General features: G+C 43.9%; 1 protein-coding gene across 1 annotated transcript in view; it reads right to left on the reverse strand.

The window, feature by feature from the left end:
• Nucleotides 1–22,714, reverse strand: part of LOC126095564 (nose resistant to fluoxetine protein 6-like) — a 586,153-nt gene that overhangs the window by 61,502 nt on the left and 501,937 nt on the right. The window contains exon 10 of the mRNA XM_049910342.1: nucleotides 17,717–17,864. Coding sequence (XP_049766299.1) covers nucleotides 17,717–17,864 — 148 coding nt within the window. The remainder of the gene's footprint in view (nucleotides 1–17,716; nucleotides 17,865–22,714) is intronic.

Here is a 22,714-nt window from a genome sequence, read left to right on the forward strand (position 1 = left end):
CATGTCCCTCGAAATTAAAAAAGTTCTCCTCCATTCTGAGCATTAGCAAGACGCTGTGGTCATAAAATCAGCAAACTCGAATTCCACTCCCATTTGCTACGCAAACTCTCTATCATAGCCTTTAGTCACCATGGCTCCTTGCTCCCTTTCGCTCGATCTTGTCCCAGACAATTACTCCCCCCCCCCCCCCCCCCCCCTACTTTCTGCTGCAGGCCCCAGATATCATGAGTGACAGAGAAGATTCAGTAGGAGGTGAATTCAAATCCAGACACTCCAGTGAGAAAAATTCTCCACATCTACAGCAACTTTAGCTTTACGTTTCTTGTCCACATTTTCTCGAAAACCTCATCATCCATCGATCACATCATCACTATGGAACACTCATTGTCGACAGCATACGTTGAGTAGAACCTTCCTCCTCCCATACCAATGGTGTTACAATTACCTCAAAAATTGTTCAAATGGCTCTGAGCACTATGGGACTTAACACCGGAGGTCATCAGTCCCCTAGAACTTCGAACTACTTAAACCTAACTAACCTAAGGACATCACACACATCCATGGCTGAGGCAGGATTCGAATCTGCGACCGCAGCAGCAGCGTGGTTCCGGACTGAGGCGCCTAGAACTACTCATCCACCGCGGCCGGCTACAATTAACTCACTTAAAATGATCACTTAACGTAAGATTGTAAAAACCGATCCACTTGTCCCCACTATGGTTCAAATGGTTCAAATGGCTCTGAGCACTATGGGACTCAACATCTGAGGTTATTAGTCCCCTAGAACGTAGAACTACTTAAACCTAACTAACCTAAGGACATCACACACATCCATGCCCAAGGCAGGATTCGAACTTGCGACCGTAGCAGTCCCGCGATTCCGGACTGAAGTGCCTAGAACTGCACGGCCACCGCGGCCGGCTGTCCCCACTATGAATACCGGTACCACTACAACGCCCTAACATACAATCTCCTATATTCAGTACCAGTAACTAATACTATCCAAAACTAAATTCCTGTAAACATAAGGCTAAACCTCTCCCACGATCCTGAATTTACCGTCCCTGTTCACCCTATTAACATTCACACCACTCGGACAAAGCCTTATGATCCTCACCAATAGCTGAAGACATGGCCCACTTAGTCACAGCAGTTCTACAAAACATCTACTCCTTTGAACATCCTCTAACAAAACCAATGGGTGCTCCTCCCAGCTTCCATCTCAATTGTACCGCATACTTTTCCTAAAACCAATTTGTTTTCACATACCTAAATACACTTGTGTAACCTCTCTCCACTTGACCATTCACAGTGCGTCAGATTCCTCTGCAGACAATCCCTTTTATAGAATCAATAGTTCTCGGATTTCCAGCCACTTCAAGCGATTAAAACTACTCGAGCTTTCGCCCGAGCACTGCTTGGCGATTGTCAAGTGGTATGACTGTCAGTGGGCTGCTGGTACGCCACATGTTTTGAGACCTGCTGCGTCTGTAACTGGTCTCAGTAATTGATGGATTTTTCTTGGAGGCCTGAAGATCATTTGATATTGTGTTTTTTCAGCTGGCGGCTTATCTTGCATCGTGGAAGAATGATATCAGACGCTGGTAAACTACCCCATAAGCTGAACCACCTATGCAAGATCTTCAGGAAAACTGGCTATAGCGCTCATCAAATAAATGAAGTGATTTCAAGCCAGAATCACAATAACACCAGCGACGAGGAGAAATTAAAGAAACTTGCTTTCTTGTCGTTCTGTGGTTCCGAGTCGTCTGCTGAAAAAACAGAAGATCAAATTGATCTCCAGGCTTCCGACAAAAATCCGTAAATTACTGAGAACAGTTAAAAACGCAGCAGGTCTCAGAACACATGAGGCCTTCGGGGCGCCTTGCGGTTGGGGCCAGTCTTATGTCGGACAAGCAGTACACACTGTGGAACAACGCAGGAAGGAGCATGAGAGGTTTTATAGCCTACGCTATCCCGAGAAATCTGCTTTGCCTAAGCTTGCTTTAGAAAACAGACACCGGGCATAATTTAACGAAACATCCGTCATGGCTCGCAATAACGGCTTCTGGGATCGAGTAATTAAACAAGCCATTGAAACAAAAATCACCATTAACACTTTTAACAGAGACGGCAGACTGCAGCTCAGCACGGCATGGAATCCAGCGCACTGATCACGCTGTAGATGTGGCCAAGTCGAACGCCCGTATATGGACCAGCGACGTCACAGCTGGCAGCTAACGTATGCAAGGGGCGTACCAGCAGCCCAATGGTAGTCATACCACTTGACAGTGGCCAAGGAGTGCTTGGCTGAAAGCTTGTGTAATTTTAACCAGTTTAAGTAGCCGGTAACCCGAGAACTTTTTATTCAATGTTGTCGCTGCAAGACTCTGCTTTCTTACAATTTCCTCCATAGCACAACATCTCCTGTCTTTTAACTTTATCCTCACATCCCTAGCTATATGTTTCCTACACCAACCAATACGAGTGAAGTCAGCTCTTTACCTGATTCAGTTCTATTTGTCCATGTATAATCCTTTTCTAAGCTCCTCTGTTACCCGGAACTGGTCGTCAGTCCATGAAGAAAACCCACAAAGAACTCAAGAGCACTAGTCATCATCAGCAGCAACAAAACAACAATGTCTCATCAGGCACCAACGGAGTTGCTATCATCAAGTCAACATCGCCAGTTTCTAATTTCATCACCTGCTTTCACCACTCATTTTTAATTTTTAAAATCTCCATTGTATAATTTTTAATCACAACAGCTCCTCTCAAATGCGGGAAACGAAATAAGTATAAAAATTTAAAAAATATAGGAACTGATGTATGGTTATAAAGAAGAATGCATGTTATTATATATATTTAAGCTCTGCATTGACTTTTGTTTCTCCATTCGTCAGTCTCCTGATGTAGTTCTCCATACTTCCTCTCCTCTGCTGACTTCTTCATCCCAGAGTAGTTACTTGCACTCAACGTTCTCAATGAACTTCCGGATATGTTCCAATCTCTGTCTTTCCTTACACTCTTTTATCTTCTACTGCTCTTTCTTGCGCTATGGAAGTTGATCGTTGGTTTCTTAACACATGTCCTATCCTGCTAACCCTTATTCTTGTCAGTGTTTTCCATGCATCCCTGTCCTCACAGATTCTGCAGAAAACCTCCTCTTTTTTTGTCTTATCAGCCCACCTAACTTTCAATACTCACCTATGCATCTCAAATGTTTCCGTTATCTTCTTGTCCTCTTTTTCCCATAGTCCACGATTCATTTCCACACAATGTTGTGTTTCAAACAAACATCCTAAAAAATTTCGTCCTGAAATTAAAGCCAATTTTTGCTACTAATAGACTACTTTTGGACAGGAACGCCTTCTTTGTCTGCATTTGTCTGCTTTTTATATCCATCTTTCTTCACTTCTAAGGTGCTGGTTGCTTCCAAAGTAGCAGAATTCCTTAACTTCTTCTTCTTCAGTTTTGATGTTAAGTTTATCGCTAACCTCATTTCTGCTACTCCTCATTATTTCCATCTTTGTTTGGTTTGTCCTCCATTCATAATGTGTGCTTATTATGTGATCTCACATATCAGTAACACACTACTGGCAATGGAACAGCAATCTTGTATTACACGCCAATAGAAGTCATGCATTGGCAGAAACAACGATGCAGCTCTGTACTACCTCTGCTGCCACAATGTAGGACGAATGGCGGCAGCGACTCACCCCCACTTGCACTTGGAGTCACTTTGCTGCAACACCATCATTCGTGATTAGTACACCGGCATCAATAGTGACGATGACACCTCCACGTACACTAATATTCATAATGTCTATAGCCTTATCGCTATTGAACACTACCTTTCCCAACGCCTGACGGTTTCCAAATCAACAACTTCCTTCCTAGTCGCCATGACCAACTATATCCTCACCCACAATTACTTCTCCTTTGAAGGCATTACCTACAAACAAATCTGGGGTATGGCTATGGGCACCCACGTGGTGCCATCCTATGCCAACCTATTCATGGGCCATCTAGAGGAATTCTTCCTAAAAGCCCAGAATCCTAAACCCCTCACCTAGTTCCGATTCATTGATAACATTTTAGCTATCTGGATCGAAGGTGAGAACACCCTATCCACATTCCTCCAGAACCTCAACAACTTCTCGTCCATTTGCTTCACCTGGTCCTACTCAACCCAACAAGCCACTTTCCTAGATGTTGACCTCCACCTCCAAGATGGCTACATCCGTCCATATCAAACCTAGTAACCACCAGCAATACCTCCGACAGCTGCCACCTATTCCATACCAAGAAGTCCCTTCGGTACAGCCCAGCCACCTGTGGTGATCTCACCTGCAGTGATGAGCAGTCCCTCTCAAAATATACCAAGTGTCTCATTGAAGCCTTCACTGACCATAATTATCCTCCCAACCTTGTTCAAAAACAAATCTCCCGTGTCCTATCTTTCCAGTCTCCCACCACCTCGCAAAGTCCCACCGTCCAGCCACAGAGGAGTATTCTCCTCGTAACTCAGTACAACCCAGGACTGAATTATATTCTCTGCCATGGTTTCGATTACCTCTTGTCGTGCCCTGAAAAGAGAAATGTCCTGTTCAATATCCTTCCCACCCCTCCCACAGTGGTATTCCCCCATCCACCGAACCTACACAATATACTTGTCCATCTTTACACAACCCTGCTCACAATCCCTTACCTCATGGCTCATACCCCTGTAATAGACCTAGATGCAAGTCCTGTCCCATACATCCCCCCACCACCACCTATTTCAGTCCAGTCACTAACCTCATTTATCCCATCAAAGGCAGGGCTACCTGTGAAACCAGTCATGTGGTCTACAAGCTAAGCTGCAACCGTTGTGCTGCATTCTATGTAGGTATGACAACCAACATGCTGTCTGTCCGCATGAATGGCCACCGACAAGCTGTGGCCGAGAAACAAGTGGACCACCCTGTTACTGAACACGCTGCCAAACATGATATCCTTCATTTCAATGACTGCTTCACAGCCTGTGCCATATGGATCCTTCCCACCAACACCAGCTTTTCTGAATTGCGCAGTTGGGAAGTTTCCTTGCATTTCATCCTAAGTTCCGATAACCCTCCTGGCCTCAACCTTCGTTAGTCACTGTCCTCACCCATCCAGCCCCTTCCCTGTTCCCATTCCAGCACTACACAGCCGTCAGTCCACCACCACACCCAGTCTTTTTATTTCTCTCCTTTTCCACTACTCCCGCCCCCTCCCTCCCCACCTCTCCTCGGCCACCCGCCTAACCTGCAGCACTTCATGGTCCACCACTCAAGCCTCCTCCTTGCCCCCATCCAGTCGCCACTGCCATCATGCACTGGGGCTGCTGCTCCTCGTAGTGTGGTTTCAATTGCCTGAGACTGCAGTCATGTGTGTGGGTTGCGTTTGCGTGAGTGTGTGTGTATTTATTGTTGACGAAGGCCAGTGGCCGAGTGCTTTAATTGTGAAAGTTTTTTGTTGTACGTATCTGTGACTCAGCATCTTCGTTATATAGTGAGTAGCAACTTTCCTTCTCATAATGTTGTCACATTCCATCCTGGATTTTCCATTGTTTGTTAATTACTAACAGTACCATATGAGCTAAGCTAATGAACATACACCATTGGAAAGAGAATTTTCGGCAGTAACTTCTGGTGTAAGATGGTCAGGTCTAATACAATGGCTTTGGGAAATATTCCCGTTTAAAAATTCATCATTAGGTACTAGGACATTAATATCGCCCAGACAAAACGCTGATACAGTGACCAAACGGTGTAATGGATTACGCTCCCAAGCTCTATCGATTGGTGTAGAGATATCTGCAACATGCTATCTTGGCCGGCCACTGTGGCTGGGCGGTTCTAGGGGCTTCAGTCCGGAACCGCGCTGCTGCTACGGTCGCAGGTTCGAATCCTGCCTCGGGCATGGATGTGTGTGATGTCCTTAGGTTAGTTAGGTTTAAGTAGTTCTAAGTCTAGGGGACTGATGACCCCAGATGTGAAGTCCCATAGTGCTTAGAGCCATTTTTGAACACTATCTTGAATAGCCGTGTGATGCAGTACACGGGTAATGAAATCGTATAATTAATTCTAAAGTAATTAAGAAAATACACACAAATATATGTAACAGTATGCGTTAGCATCGGTACATTGTATTAATAATACAGCTTTACATTTATAATTTTAATTGGTTTCGATACAGTTATTTACCCTGGAAAGTTCATATGCTAATAATCATAATTATGGGTAAATCACGCGAGTTAGTCGAATTCTGAGCTCTTCCCGAGAAGGGTAAGTATCAATGCTTTCTGGACATAATATTGTTTACCTGTCTATTGTTAAACTTGAACAGGTTTCCTTTATTGGACAAAAAATTCTACCAAATGGGAACTCATAGTGAAGGATCTATTAGAATACTTTGAATGATAATTATATTCAGGGTATCTGTTTGATGTACACCTACATCTATACTCCGCAAGTCACATTAGGGTGTGCGGCGAAGGGTACTTTGTGTACCACTGTCACTCCCCATTTTTCCTGCATAGTTCACGGTGAGAACGATTGGCGATGAGCATCTGTGTGGGCTCGAACCTCTCTAATGTTATCTTCACGGTCTTTTCGCGAGATACACGCAGGCAGAAGCAGTATATTCGTGGACTCTTTTAGGAGATTACACTCTCGGAACTTTAGCGGTAGAACTTACAGTGATGCAGAACGCCTCCCTTGCAGTGTCTGCCACTGGAGCTGACTGACCATATCTGTAATGCTTTCGCGCTTGCTAAACGAACCTGCAACGAAACGTGCTTCTTTTCTTTGGATCTTCTCTGTTTCTTCGATTAATCCTGTCTGATTCTGACACTAGAATGACGAAAAATATTCAAGTGTCGGTCGAAAGAGTGTTTTGAAAGCTGTTTCCTGTATTGATGGACTACATTTGCTGAGGATTCTTCCAATAACTCTCAGTCTGGCATCTGCCTTGCCCGCTATTAAATTTTACACTGAAGAGCCAAAGAAACTGATAAACCTGCCTACTATCTTATAGGGCCTCTCCGAGCACTTTGAAGTGCCGCAACACAACATGGCATGGACTCGACTAATATCTGAAATACTGTTAGAGGGAATTGACACCATGAATCCTGCTGGGCTGTCCATAAATCTGTAAGAGTAGGAGGGGCGGAGATCTCTTCTGAACAGCACGTTGCAAGGCATCCCAGATATGCTCTATAATGTTCATGTCGGGGGAGTTTGGTGGCCAGCGGAAGCATTTAAACTCAGAAGAGTTCCTGGAGCCACTCTGTAGCTACTCTGGACGTATGGGGTGTTGCATTGTCCAGCTGGAATTGCCCAAGTCCGTCGGAATGCACAATGGACATGAATGGATGCAAGTGATCAGACAGGATGCTTATTTTCGTGTCACCTGTCAGAGTTGCATCTAGACGTATCAGTCGCCCCATATCACTCTAACTGCACACACCCCACACCATTACAGAGCCTCCACCACCTTGAACAGTCGTCTGCAGACATGCAGGGTCCATGGATTCCTGCGGTTTTCTCTAGACCCGTACACGTCCATCCGCTCGATACAATTTGAAACGAGACTCGTCCGACCAGGCAACATGTTTCCAATCATCAACAGTCCAATGTCGGTGTTGACGGTCCCAGGCGATGTGTACAGCTTTGTGTTGTGCAGTCGTCAAGGATACACGAGTGGGCCTTCGGTTCCGAAAGTCCATTTCATGATGTTTCGTTGAATGGTTCGCACGCTGACACTTGTTGATGGCCCAGCATCGAAATCTGCGGCAATTCGCGGAAGAGCTGCAGTTCTGTCACGTTGAACGATTCTCTTTAGTTGTCGTGGTCTCGTTCTTGCAGAATGTTTTTCCGGCCGGAACGATGTCGGAGATTTGATGTATTGCCGGATTTATGATATTCACAGTACACTCGTGAAATGGTCGTACGGGAAAATTCCCACTTCATCGCTACCTCGGAGATGCCGTGTCCCATCGCTCGTGCGACGACTATAATACCACGTTGAAACTCACTTAAATCTTGATAACCTGCCATTGCAGTAGCAGTAACCGGCCTAACAACTGCACCGGACACTTGTTGTCTTATATAGACGTTGACGACCGCAGCGCTGTATTCTGCCTGTTTACATATCTCTGTATTTGAATACGCATGGCTATATCAGTTTCTTTGGCGCTTCAGTGTATATGGTCGTCCAACTTCAAATCGCTCCGTATGCATTTTCCTGAATATTTTAAGAAGTGATTGCTCTAAAATCGTGTAATCATACAATAAAGCGTCTTTCTGTCTATATGTGTTTATATCAAAAGCACTAAATTTATAGATCTAATAATGTGTTATTATTAAAATGTACTAAGTGTAATGAAACTGTTACGTGTATGTGTAACTATTCCTGATTATTTGGGAATTAATGACTGAAGTTCAGTAGGGGCGTAGTGCATTCCATGGCAGATATCACTGCACCACTCGATAGAGTTCAAGGAGTGTAGTCCATTTACACCTTGCGGTCAGGGTACTAGGTCACATTTGTTTATGTTGAGGGTCAGTTCCCACTCCGTGCACCAAGCGTCGATACTCTGCAGCGCTTGCTGCATTTCGGTACAATTTTTCAGCGTTGTGGCTTCTCTGTACACAACAGCACCATCTGCGAAAAGCCTTATGGAATTTCCGACGCTATCTAGACCTACTAGGTCATTTACAAATACTGTGAAAAGTAATGGTCCTGCAAAACTACCCTGGGACATACCCGAAGTTACTTTTGCGTCTGAAGATTTCTGTCCGTTCAGAATGACATGCTGTGTACTGTTTGCTAGGAACTTTTGGTCTGATATTCCGTCCGCTCGTATTTTGTCCATTAGGCTGCAGTGCGGACCTGTATCGAGCTCATTGCGAAAGCCAAGGAACACGGCTTTTATGCTTTCTGGGTCTTGTGAACGAAGAGAGCGAGGCGGGTTTCACACGGACGTTGTTTTTGGAACCCATGTTGATCTCTACGGAGGAGCTTCATTGTTAACGTCCTTAAGCAAGTTTGGCGTATTTAGATTTGATGAACGTTGTGTTGGTTAAAGCGTAAAACAATCTTCTGGTTCGTATAGTCAGAGGGTTGAGATGTAATAGTTGGTGCAGCTTCTGCAATGCCGCAGGTAGAACGAGAGGGAAGGTGTGTCTTTCCAGGCTGCAGTGAAACCGCACATATTTGCTGGACTTAGCGTGGATACTGGTTGTGGATTGAGAGAACAGATCTTTTAGAGAAATTTAGCTTATTTACTTAAAAGTTTCATTGACTTAGAATTTACAACCATGTGGGCTATTGTGTTAAGAATCTGAATTACTTTTGGAGGCTCAGAGTTTTAACATTTTTTGTGGCATTTTAAGTTTAGAATTAGGATCTAGTGAAGTTACTTAAGACTTAACGATATTTTAACGAATCGCTTTTTGGTTTATTAGCTTTGAACGTAGCGGAAATCTGATCTAGTTGAACTTGTGAGCCGGCCAGAGTGGTCGTGCGGTTCTAGACGCTACAGTCTAGAGCCGAGCGACCGCTGCTGTCGCAGGTTCGAATCCTGCCTCGGGCATGGATGTGTGTGATGTCCTTAGGTTAGTTAGGTTTAATTAGTTCTAAGTTCTAGGTGATTGATGACCTCAGAAGTTAAGTCGCATAGTGCTCAGAGCCATTTGAACCATTTTTTTTTGAACTTGTGAAATATTAACCCAATTTAGGGACATTTCTCTTGCGCTTCCACACAATCGAACTGTTAATTGCTCGCTGTGCCTACAATTAAACACTGACCAATAGCAGATTACGATTTAATTTTGTATTCATTGAATTAACTGTTGTGCTGAACATTTATTTGTCTTGTGTCATCTAAAGGCAATTCGGGAATGATCAAATGGCTCTGAGTACTATGGGACTTAACATCTGAGGTCATCAGTCCCATAGAACTTAGAACTACTTAAATCTAACTAACCTAAGGACATCACACACATCCATGCCCGAGGCAGGATTCGAAACTACGACCGTAGCGGTCGCGCGGTTCCAGACTGAAGCGCCTAGAACCGCTCGGCCACACCGGCCGGCTCGGGAATGATCTCAAATAACTGTAATTTTAATTACAATTTGGCTACGCGGAGATGAACAGTTTCAGAAACATGCTACGCCAGTTTGTGGTTACCCATTGACAATAACATACATTGTTCTATCGACATCTTTACAATTCCCTAGGGACTTCATTTATAACAAGGTGTAAAATAAAAATTTACAGAATGGGCCGGCAAGGCGCACAGTTTCGACAACGCTTGTGTCTCACTAATACTTCTTGGTGGTGATCAGAGGTTTGGAAACCGCCACTCGGGCACGGATGTTGAGTCTGAGCAGAATGCGTAAGCCAGCGCATGCGCTGAAAGCCACCTTGACTAATTTTGACATTGCTTGTCTCACAGTACCCTTACGATGCTGTATGAGACTCTTCTTCAGCATTCAGGCTCACGACGACTGAAGATATTTGCCCAATATGTGTACTCTACAAATGTCGTATAAAACTGCTAACAGACTCTTCCCTTTGCTTGTTGCTCACTGTCAGCATTTAGTTTCCAGGTACTGTTCAAACGTCTTACTTTAATTCAGATCACTGTTTGTCATTAGTCGTTATATCTCGATGAAAGAAATCTTTTTTGTGCAGAACGCTGCTGTCAAGTAGGATAACAATTAGGGTAACTCAAGCTCGTGTACTTGTCCGGCACTGCAATGATTATCTAGCGCTCAGTTTTGACCTACATGTACGTCTATACCACGTAAAGCCACAACAAACCCCTCTGTGATGCACCGTTCCTCTCTTGGAATGTCCGTCACTGGAATTTGTTCAGGATCTCCGTAACGCTCTCGCGCTTGTTATACAAGTCCATGACGAAGTGCGCCACTCTTCGTTGTATCTTCTCCGTCTCTTCTGTTAATCCATCCTGTTTAAGGTATCATAACGACCATCAGTACTCAAATATCGATGGAACAATTGTTTTTTAGGTCCCTTCTTTCGTAAATGAATTGCATTTCCTTATGATTCATCGAATGAATCTCCTAAAACTAGTTTTACCTACATCCAGATCAACATCTATATCTATACTCTGCAAGCCACTGTGGAGTGCATGGCAGAGGCACGTCCCACTGTGCCTGTTATTAGGGTTTCTTCCCGTTTCATTCATTAGAAAGATTGTTTAAATGCCTCCGTGCGTGCTGTAATTAATCTAATCTTGGCCTTACGATTTCTATGAGAGCGACATGTAGGAGGTTGTAGTATATTCCTAGAGTAATCATTCAAAGCCAGACCTTTAAACTTTATATAGCTTCCGTCCATCTTCAAGTCTCTGCCAGTTCAGTTCTTTCCACGTCTCTGTGATACTCTCCCGCTCGTCAGACAAACCTGTGACGTACGTGCTGCCCTTCTCTGTATACGATCGACGTCCCCAGTTAGTCCTATATGTTACGGGCCCCACACATTTGATCAATATTCTAGATTGGGTCGCACGACTGTTTACCACGCAGTCTCCTCTGTAGACTGGTTGCATTTCCCCAGTATTCTGCCAACAAACCGAAGTCTGCCCCTTGCTTTACGCTCGACTGAGCCAATGCGATCGTTGCTTTTCATATCCCTACAAACTGTTACACTTAGGTAATTGTATGAATTAACCGATTAACTGTATGTCATTGCTGTTGTAATTACGAAATTTGATTCGCAAATTGCGGATCGAAATTGACTTCTGCTGTGTTATTTATCAGTGACATATGATATTTTGTGCCGTACCGGTACTCGAACCTGGCTTTCCCGCTTAGCGCGAACTATCCAAACGAGCCGCCAGGACCGAGTCAAACCTTTATACGTCACATACGTCGGAAAATACATTGTATAATAACGTAAGTGATTTTATAGTCCTTGCAACCACGTTTTTTCGGTTTCTGAAGTGCCTCAGTTTACACTTATGAACATTTGAAACAAGGTGCCAATCTTTGTACCACTTTGAAATCTTAAAAAGATCTCACTGAATATTTGTACAGATTCCTTCTGACAATTCTTTGTTATAGATGACTACATCATCTGCGAAAAGTCTGAGTTTAGAAGCAAAATAACTGATGATAGTTGAAGCAGGGAAGATATAAAATGTAGACTAGCAATGGCAAGAAAAGCGTTTCTGAAGAAGAGAAATTTGTTAACATCGATTGTAGATTTGAGTGTCAGAAAGTCCTTGCGAAAGTATCTGTATGGAGTGTAGCCGTGTATGGAAAAGAAACGTGGACGATAAACAATTTAGACAGGAAGAGAACAGAAGATTTTGTAATGTGGTGCTACAGAAGAACGCTGAAGATTAGATGGTCAGATCACGTAACTAATGAGGAGGTACTGAATAGAATTGGGGAGGAGAGAAATTTGGGGTACAACCTCACTTAAAGAAGAGTTTGGTTGGTAGAACACATTCTGAGGCATCAAGGGATTACCAATTTAGTACTGCAGGTAAGCGTGGTGGGTAAAAATCGTAGAGGAGACTAAGAGGTGAATACAGTAAGCAGATTCCGAGGGATGTATGTTGCAGTAGTTGTTCGAGGATGAAGTGGCTTGCGCATTTAAAGTAGGCTGGAGAGCTGCATCAAACCAGTTTAGGACTGAAGACTACAATACCAACAACTATTAACATTGTCTACAAGGTCATTAACATACAGCAGACATCCCTGGGGCCCTCCCGAAGTTACTTCACATCTGCCGATGACTCTCCATCCAAGACAGCACACTGTGTCCTCTCTATTATGAAATCTTCAACCCAGTCACTAATTTCGCTTGGCACCTCACGCGATCGTACTTTTGATAATATGGGTAGATGTGGTACTGAGCCAAATATTGTTCCGAAATCGATAAATTTACCTGACTGGTTTGGTCCATGGCTTTCAGCATGTCATGTGAGAAAAATGCGAGCTGGTTTTCCATGATCAATGAGGAGGTCATTCTGTTCGAGGTACCTCATTACGTTTGAACTTAGAATCTTTTCTAAGATTCTACAACAAATGGATGTCATTGATGTTGGACGGTAGCTTTTTAAGTCGCTTTTGCTAGCGTTCTTGTGGAGAGTGGCCTTTGCTTTCTTCCGACTACACGGCACTTTTTTTTTTTCGAAGGATCTATGATAGATTGTAGTTAGAAGAAGTCCTAACTCTGCCGTAAGTTCAGTATAGGATCTGATAGTGATTCCATCGGGCTCTGGCGCAGTACCTAACATTTATTTACTTTCAGTGTCAACTGCCGGTCCATGCACTATCACCGATCTTCCGCGGGAATTTCTCTACAGTCTTCTGGCGTTCCATCATTCCTATTGACAACAGCATTGTCCTTGAACAGCAACAAGCAGCTTTCGAAATTATACTCTAGATCATTTTTACATACTGTAAATGGCCTTAAAACACACCTTGGGTACTCCGGAGATTATCTCAACATCTGTCGAGTTCGTGCCGTTAAGAACGACGAGTTTACGTCTGTGTGCATGGAATTCTGAATCCAGTTACAAATCTGATTCGATACGCCGTAAACTCGTTTTTTTCCCACTAAAGAATAGAGTTACAGGAGCAACTTGCCAACAATAAATTTTGTAGGAACTGAGCATAGAACTCATTACTAGAGTCAAACAAAAGGGCGTCTGTTTGCAACAATTTTCGTATGCCGTCCAAATATCGCGCCATTGTCTCGTTCTCCTCTTCTCGCAGAATTAGCATTCGCTGTAGGGTTGCCCGTATTTGATTTCAGCTCTCTCGCAGGTTCCACCTGTTGCACTGCCCCTGAATTTGACATTTGGCCCAGTGACGTCAGAGCTCCAGCCTGGACTATCGATCCCCTCATCGTAAATAGAAAGTGGCCAGGTCACATGGACCCAGCTCCTCTGACGCTACCGTCGAGGGATTTTCTGTTTCTCCCCCTTCCGATCCATCCAATAGAATACGGCTCCTTTCATTTTCACTGAATATTCACCTCTGGAATTCACATCACCTCGTTATCACACCTGGTAGCTCTCACTTATTATAGACTCTGTTCGTTTAACACCATACAATACGGATTTACTTATTGTCAATACGCGTCCCAGCGTTATCAAATGGTCTTCTTTACGGCTGCTACGTCACTTATTTCACTAACAGAAGCTGTCTGCACACGTTTGTCAGCTGTACTGTCTGCACCACGAGTGAGTTCCATTAAAATTTCTGAGACAGGATTGTGTTACAGATCCTGTTGATCATTAGGGTTTTAAGTTAAAACTGACATTGAAGTTACTAGACACAGAGCAGTACTTCAGTTGCACAAATACTGATAGGTGAAGGGACGTGAGGTCGTTGTAGGAAGACAGACTGAGGGTATTTGAGAAATTCACGGAAAACCTGAATAAGGAAACGTTGGCTGTGATTTATGTCTCCGTTTCTTTCGAGTGCTAGTGTCTTTTTTAATAAGAACGCTAGCAAAGTTCTACAAGTCGAACTCAGTATCACTCCTGAACATAAGACAGAAAAAAGTGCTTATTCTAACTTTTGTTACTGTACGAAATGTCGCTCATTCACTTTACAACACCAGTTTTAAGGTTTCCAGATCCAGAGTACATTGTAGGCTTTTTATTCTCCTCATTATTTCGATGCTGTGGATGGATAACACAGTCAATGCAAAAGCTTCGGTGATCTGTGATGCCCCACCGAAACATTATAGTACAATCTGTGTTTTCTATATTCAAAACCTCTTAGAACCGTAACAATTTCGCTTCTAATAGACTTTAATTTCCTACCTGTACCTTTTATCAGTCATAATTATAGAAGAACGCATTGTACAAATTCTTGTCAGTAAGAACCGCAATTCCTCTATAAGCCTGGCCCGCGGCGTACCTAAGAGAAAATTGGCAGATAACTCTAGTTCTGCAGTATCAAATCGGTGAATGGGTATTGCTATTTCTTGTCAAATTTGTATTGTTGCACAACGTTCGTTTTACGAATAAAACATGGGCTGACAGGGTACTAATCTATAGAGGACACAGTCGAAATGCATTATGAGTAGCACAAATGTTACCAACGTATCAGTGGATACTGCAGCTCTTCCAGATGCTGTGGTGTACCAAAGACCTATGCGAGAGCTCTGCATATTTTTCATATACATCACTATTTCCGTCTTTCACTACGTACACAATAACACAGCTATTATTTTCGTCAACCCCGGGAGAACTGTCAGTCACTTCTCCGGGAATGCCACTGTCCATCAGTCAGTTCCTCTGAAAGGCATCTTTTGACTTGGTTTGACAATGGCGTGAAAATTTATGTCCTCAGCTCGCTACCCAATTTTAAATGTACTTTTATTCTTTAATATTTGTCAGACCTTAGACATAGCAGTGTCATTACTGTGCGCACATAGAAGAACTTAAATAACGTGGCAGATTATCGCATGTGTTCCTTTACCTCAAGGACAGTTTTTAAGCATATTTTGTCTATAGCTAAAAGTGGCTTTGGTATTTCAGCAGTTCATTTTGTTTCCGTCCCCTGTCTAAGTTGCATAGATGTCTCAAGGAACAGGCACTGCGGAGACTAAAGCCTTTACGAAAGGCACGAAATGTTTTCGCAATTGCGAATATGGACTGCCATCAGCTTTATGACGGAATGACGACAGTGAAAATTTGTGCCGGACCGGGACTCGAACCCGTCCGAAGGAACTTAGTATCGTAATCTGGAATAACACAGGAACTGCAATACAGGGCAAGCGACTTCCAAGTAAAATATCTCTCCTGTACGTGAATATATATAATGGATGTACGAATGAAGGTTGTGGGCACATGGTTTTATGGAGTCTTGCTCGGATAGCCAAATGGTAAGGCGACCGCTCGCGATAAGCGAGAAACTCGGGTAAGACTGCCGATCAGGCACAAATTTTCACTGTCGTCATTCTACACACATCAAAACAAGTTTTGCGTCACCCCAGTTCCCAGAACTCCTGAAAACAGACGTTGATTGTGGATGTCGTATCACAAACACAGTCCCTTTGACTGTTTGGAGATGTCACTAAACCCTCCCAAAGATGAAAATAACCATGCATGAACAGCGCCTATTAGACGGAGGGGGTCCGACAGCCGATCAGTTTCAGTCATTCCATCAGGAAAGAGGTACGCGGCTCGTGTTGTTTGTCGTTCAACCATGCCTAGACGGTCAATACCGAGGTTCGATCGCGTCCGCATTGTTACTTTGTGTCAGGAAGGGCTCTCAACAAGGGAAGTGTCCAGGCGTCTCAGAGTGAACCAAAGCGATATGGTTCGGACATGGAGGAGATACAGAGAGACAGAAACTCGCTCAGGCCGCCCAAGGCTTACTACTTCAGTGGATGACCGCTACCTACGGATTATGGCTTGGAGGAACCCTGACAGCAACGCCACAGTGTTGAACAATGCTTTTCGTGTAGCCACAGGACGTCGTGTTATGACTCAAACTGTGCACAGTAGGCTGCATGATGCGCAACTTCACTCCATGGCGAGGTCCATCTTTGCAACTACGACACCATGCAGCGCGGTACAGATGTGCCCAACAACATGCCGAATGGACCGCTCACCATTGGAATCACGATCTCTTCAGCGGTGAGTGTCGCATATGCCTTCAACCAGACAATCGTCGGAGACCTGCTTGAGGGTAACCCGGTCAAGCTGAACGCCTTAGACACACTGTCCAGCGAGTGCAGCAAGGTGGAGGTTCCCTGCTGTTTTGGGGTGGCATTATGTGGGGCCGACGTACGCCGCTGGTGGTCATGGAAGGCGCCGTAACGGCTGTACGATACGTGAATGCTATCCTGCGACCGATAGTGCAACCATATCGCCAGTATATTGGCGAGGCATTCGTCTTCATGGACGACAATTCGCACCCCATCGTGCAGATCTTGTAAATGACTTCCTTCAGGATAAGGATATCGCTAGACTAGAGTGACCATAATGTTCTCCCGACATGAACCTTATCGAACATGCCTGGAATAGACTGAAAAGGGCTGTTTATGGGTGACGTGACCCACCAACCAGTGTGAGGGATATACGCCAAATCGCCGTTGAGGAGTGGGACAATCTGGACCAACAGTGCCTTGATGAACTTGTGCATAGTGTGGCACGACGAATACAAGAATGCATCGATGCAAGAGGACGTGCTAATGGGTATTAGAGCTTTCGGTGTGTACAGCAATGTGGATCTCTGAAGGTCTCGCTGTATGGTGGTACAACATGCAATGTGTGGGTTTCATGAGCAATAAAAAGGGCGGAAATGATGTTTATGTTGATCTCTATTCCAGACTTCTGTACAGGTTCCGGAACTCTCGGAACCGAGGTGATGCAAAACTTTTTTTGGTGTGTATATTATACAGTTGATGGTAGTCCACATTCGCAATTGCGAATACTTTTCATGTCACTGCTGCTAAGTCAATGTGATGTAATTTCAGTGTTCCTGTGATACTGGGGGAGAGACAATGTCCTGTTGAATGTAAACATAGTCTCAGTGTCGTAGCCGTGTGCATAGAGCTCGGTTTTAATGCTTGTCTAATGTCTCAACTGGGCTGTGCTGGAGACTTTGGTTGGACGTAGAGTACAGTTTACATTTTGATGTTAGACAAAATAGCCCGAGAACAGAGCTTAGCTGCTGTACTGACCTTCGGCAGACGCTTGCCAGGTGCTTGGGACTCCCGGCGATGCAGCACGTAGCCAGCAATGACGCCCGCGACGTATGGCGATGCGCTCATGTGCGCCGGAACGTAGGACTGCAGGAATGTCTCGTCGTAGCTGAGCCTGCGCAGTGTCCTGTTGGCACAACAAATCACAGCTCACAGTTATCAGCGCACAGGCAACCAAGTCGCACAGCTACCATTCGTTTCAAGTACTGTTTCTCTGAGGAGTAAATGATCCCACATATTATTTTGGTAAAACACTCATTTGCAAATTTACCAAATTTTAAAACAAAGTTCTCAAGATAGAATTTCTGATCCAATATGTTATGTGCTGCATATCAGGATCCGATAATTATATCAGGATTTCGACAAGTTGTGCATGTTCATAGAGATTTGTGCCTTAAATGGGAGTGGCATATTATGCTTTTTGGCTAGCACAATAGGTTAGCAATATCATCTTTACTAATTCTGAAGAAAGAAGTAAAAATAACATGTGCTGGACTTTCCAACATTTGCAGATAAAAAAAAACAAAAAAAAACACAGTTTCAGTTACAAGATATACAGGGTGTTGCATTTATCTTGACCATCGTAAATAATTGTTTGTCCAGGTGCAAATTACAAAATGTTTCAAGCAAATGTTGTTTAGCAGTCAGGGGGATATCAATCAGCATGATTGCCTTCGTTGTAGCTTTGTTTTTTCAAAGATGTGAACTACAGTATGACTTTTTTAAATTGCGCCGTGCATTTTTTATTCGGTAATTCATTTCCTCTCCTAAAGACCTATTCAAAAATGTAACACAGTGTACCATTCACTGAAACTCGACGTTATTAATTACATAACACAACATTGACTTTGAGCCCGAGATCACAGACTCGTCCACTTGCTGGAGTTGTCAGAAAACAAATGAACACCAAGTAAAAACATAACACAAAATTGACTCTCCTGTGCCATTGCCCAGGAGCAGAACTTTCAAAGGTGCTGAAAGTGGTGACCCTGGACATCGATACACTGCTGCACTTGTTGAATGAAAGAATTATTTACTGCTTCCAGTGTTGCCTACTGAAGAGAATTACAAACAAGCACGATACGTTCCTGCATGTCCTCTGGAGTTGTTGGAATATCGCGATAGAAAACGTCTTTAATGTATTCCCAAAGAAAAAAGTCCAGAGGATTTAAATCAGGAGACTTAGCAGGCCAAGTAACTGTTCCTCCTCGACGAATCCATCCGGCAGGATACCTTCGGTTCAGAACACGACATGCAAGGAAGGCATTATGTGCTGGACATCCATCGTGTTGACACCACATAAGCATTCTGATTCTTAGCATAATTTCATTCAGAAGAGGAGGAAGAATTCGTTTGAGGAAGTTGGCATACGCTCGTTTGGACTACCATTGATGAAATAAGGGCCAATAATTGTAGTACCAAGCATCCCACACCAGACGTTAACTCTCCATTGACGCTGATGTTCCACCTGTCTAAGCTATCGTGGGTTGTAGCTGGAGCAATATGCATGTTCCTTGTATTTACCTGTCCTTTGTTTGAGAAGGAACATTCATCGGTAAATAGAACATTGGAGAAGAGGTTCGGGTTGGCGAGTATTTACTGCTGTGCCCACTGCCAGAACTGTACACGATTCTGGAAATCATTACCATGGAATTCTTGACGTAGGTGTACATGGTAAGGATAGAACCGGAGACGTGTAAGAATACGATGTACACTGGTTTTAGGAATGCCAATTTTGTGTTCAAGCTGTCGTGTGCTCACATGTGGATTCATAGCAACGGAAGCGAGAACAATTACTTCGGCAGCTTCGTCTGTACGAGTGCTACGACGATTGCGTTGTCGTGGGTTTAAACTTCCCGGTTCCTGAAGCGTCGCGATAAAACGAGAAAACATCCGTCGGGAAGGTGGGTTCTTGCAGGATATCGCTATCTGTGTAGTTCCGCTGCCTGCGTAGCATTTCGGCTACCTTCAAGAACAACAACAACAATAAAAGAAACGTAAAGTCGATGCAGTTTGTAGGAAGGACAGCCTTTACTGTATGCCTACTCTACACAACGGTATTTAAAAGGACTAAACTACTGTACTAGATGTAACCGTACTTAAGAAAACAGTATTGCAATTACTGTTCTGCTAATTTACATTCCCCATAGATGAGTAGCATTTCTACCTTCTCTTCGTTGGTGTACACTCTACTCACACAACTCTTCCACTGACGATGGTTGACGGAATGACGGGTGTGCATTCTACTTACGTTTACATTTTTCCTCTGTCAACGTCAGCGCGAGGATGTGTTCCATTACCCCAGTACCTGCACTAAGCGCTCGGAGCGTGAACGTCAGTGTTGTGTTACGTAATTAATAACGTTGTGTTTCAGTGAAGGGAACACTGTGATACATTTTTGAATAGGTCTTTAGGAGAGGAAATGAATTACCGAATCAAAAATACACGGTGCAATTTAAAAAAAGTCATACCGCAGTTCACATCTTTGAGAAAACGAAGTTACAACGAAGGCAATCATGCTGATTGATATCCCCCTTACGGCTAAAGAACATTTCCTTAACACATTTAGTAATTTGTATCTGGACAAACAGTTATTTAGGGTGGTCAGGATAAAAGGGACATCCTGTATACAAATACTGATCAATCGAACCTAACTTATATCTTCTTTATATCGTATAGGTCATTTATGAAAAATCCGTCAGGATTATATTTAAATAAATATAAAGAGCGATCAAAATGTTTCCTTTGAGGGTGTTGTTGCAATATATATGCAACTTATTGCCGGTGCGGTTATACGCTGAAGAACCAAAGAAACTGATACACCTGCCTAATGTCGTGTAGGGCCTCCGGCAGCACGCAGAAGTGCCGCAACACAACGTGCCGCGGACTCGATTAACGTCCGAAGAAGTGCTTGAGGGAACTGACACCATGCAGGGCTATCCATAAGTCTGTATAACAGTACGAAGGGGTGGAGGTCTCTTCTGAACAGAACGTTGCAAATCATCCCAGATATGCTCAACAATGTTCATGTCTCGGGAGTTTGGTGGGCAGCGGAAGTGTTTAAATTCAGAAGAGAGTTCCTGGAGCTATTCTGTAGCAATTCCGGACGTGTGGGGTGTCGCAGTATCCTGTTGGAATTGCAGAAATCCGTCGGAATGCACAGTCGACATGAAAGGATAAAGGTGATCAGACAGGATGCTTACGTACGTTCGCCTGTCAGAGTCGTATCTAGAAGTACCACGGGTCCCATATCACTCCTAATGCACACATTCCACAACATTATAGAGCCTTTGGATTCATAAGATTATCTCCATACACGTACACATCCAACCGCTCGATCCAATTTGAAACGAAACTCGTCCGACCAGGTAACAAGGTTCCATTCATCAACAGTCCAATGTCGATGTTGACGGGGCCAGGTGAGGCGTAAAGCTTTCTGTCGTGCAGTCATCAAGGGTACAAATGTAGGCCTTCGGCTCCGAAAGCCCGTATCAACGATGTTTCGTTGAACGGTTCGCACGCTGACACTTGTTGATGGCCCAGCATTGAAATCTGCAGCAATTTGTGGTAGGGTTGCACTTCTGTCATGTTGAACGATTCTCTTCAGTTGTCGTTGAACCTGCTTGCAAATCTCTGAGATTTGATGTTCCAACGGATTCCTGATATTCACGGCACACTCGTGAAATGGTCGCACAGAAAAATCCCCACCACATCGCTACCTCGGAGATGCTGTGCCCCGTCGCTCGTGCACCGACTATAACGCCACGTTCAAACTCACTTAAATCTTGATAACGCGCCATTTTAGAAGCAGTAACCGATCTAACAACTGCGCCAGACACTTGTTGTCTTATATACGCGTTGCCGACCGCATCGCCGTATTCTTCTTGTTTACACATCTCTGTAACTGAATACGCACGCCTATATCAGTTTCTTTGGCTTTTCAATGCATAAGCACTGACGTGTAGGAGAGGGGTTAATGTGGCATTCGGGCCTTCCCGACGTGTGTGAGGTAAATACGGACACCAGAATTTTGGCGATGATATTACTAAATGCGTCCAGACAGGACCGACGTACTGCTATTCTTTTTTTGGCTACCGACGGAAAAACGCTGATAGACGTCCATCGGGAAATGAAGGAAGTGTGTGGGGTAACATGTCTGTTGAAAACCACCTTTGTGGAAACGTGCGTCATGTTCCGTGCTGGTCGCGATTCGACACAAGACGCACATCCCCATATCACAAATCTCGTAACGCAGAAGTTACAACAAGAACAACAAGTGGGAGAAGCACCCTACAGTTCTGATCTCTCCTCATGCGATTATCACGTTCTCGGTCCCTTAAAAAAGGCCTTGAAAGGCCGACAATTCCTGCCGAATAAAGATGTGCAACAGACCGTTATGGACTTCTTCACGCAGCAGGAACTCCCTGTTTTAGCAAACGGATATCTTCAACCCGGTGCGTTGGTGGGATGATTGCCTCACTGCTCACGATGGTTTTGCCTTATGGGCATACCGGTTCTAGATTAACGGTATTCTAAAGGAAACTTTTGGTCTCACTTTATCCATAGGTTATTATATAATAATCAGTTTTTTAAATACAATTTTGTACTGGATTTTTCTACATTACCAACGTGATTCAAATATAAGATTGTGAGACTTTGGATCTGAAGATAAAGGAATAAGCCAGATCTGCAGTCGGAAAAAATCGGAGGAATTAAACTACCTGGCCTTTGCGAATGATTTTGGGATACACTTGGAAAGCCTGAAAGAATCGACCATCCAGACCAACCACCTAGAAAGGATCGCCAGCAGCATGGGCTGGGCATCTCGATAGAAGAGACCAATTTCATGATGAATGACAAATACGATCCGAAACTCCTTCAGAGATAGGCGAGATTATGGGGATAAACGAATTCGAGAACTTGGGTATACAAGAAAATAGACTTGAAAAAGCTGCGATCTGCCGTCGGGCCTCAAAA

The sequence above is a fragment of the Schistocerca cancellata genome, chromosome 8 (genome assembly GCF_023864275.1).
Source record: "Schistocerca cancellata isolate TAMUIC-IGC-003103 chromosome 8, iqSchCanc2.1, whole genome shotgun sequence".
In the NCBI taxonomy this organism is placed as follows: Eukaryota; Metazoa; Arthropoda; class Insecta; order Orthoptera; family Acrididae; genus Schistocerca; species Schistocerca cancellata.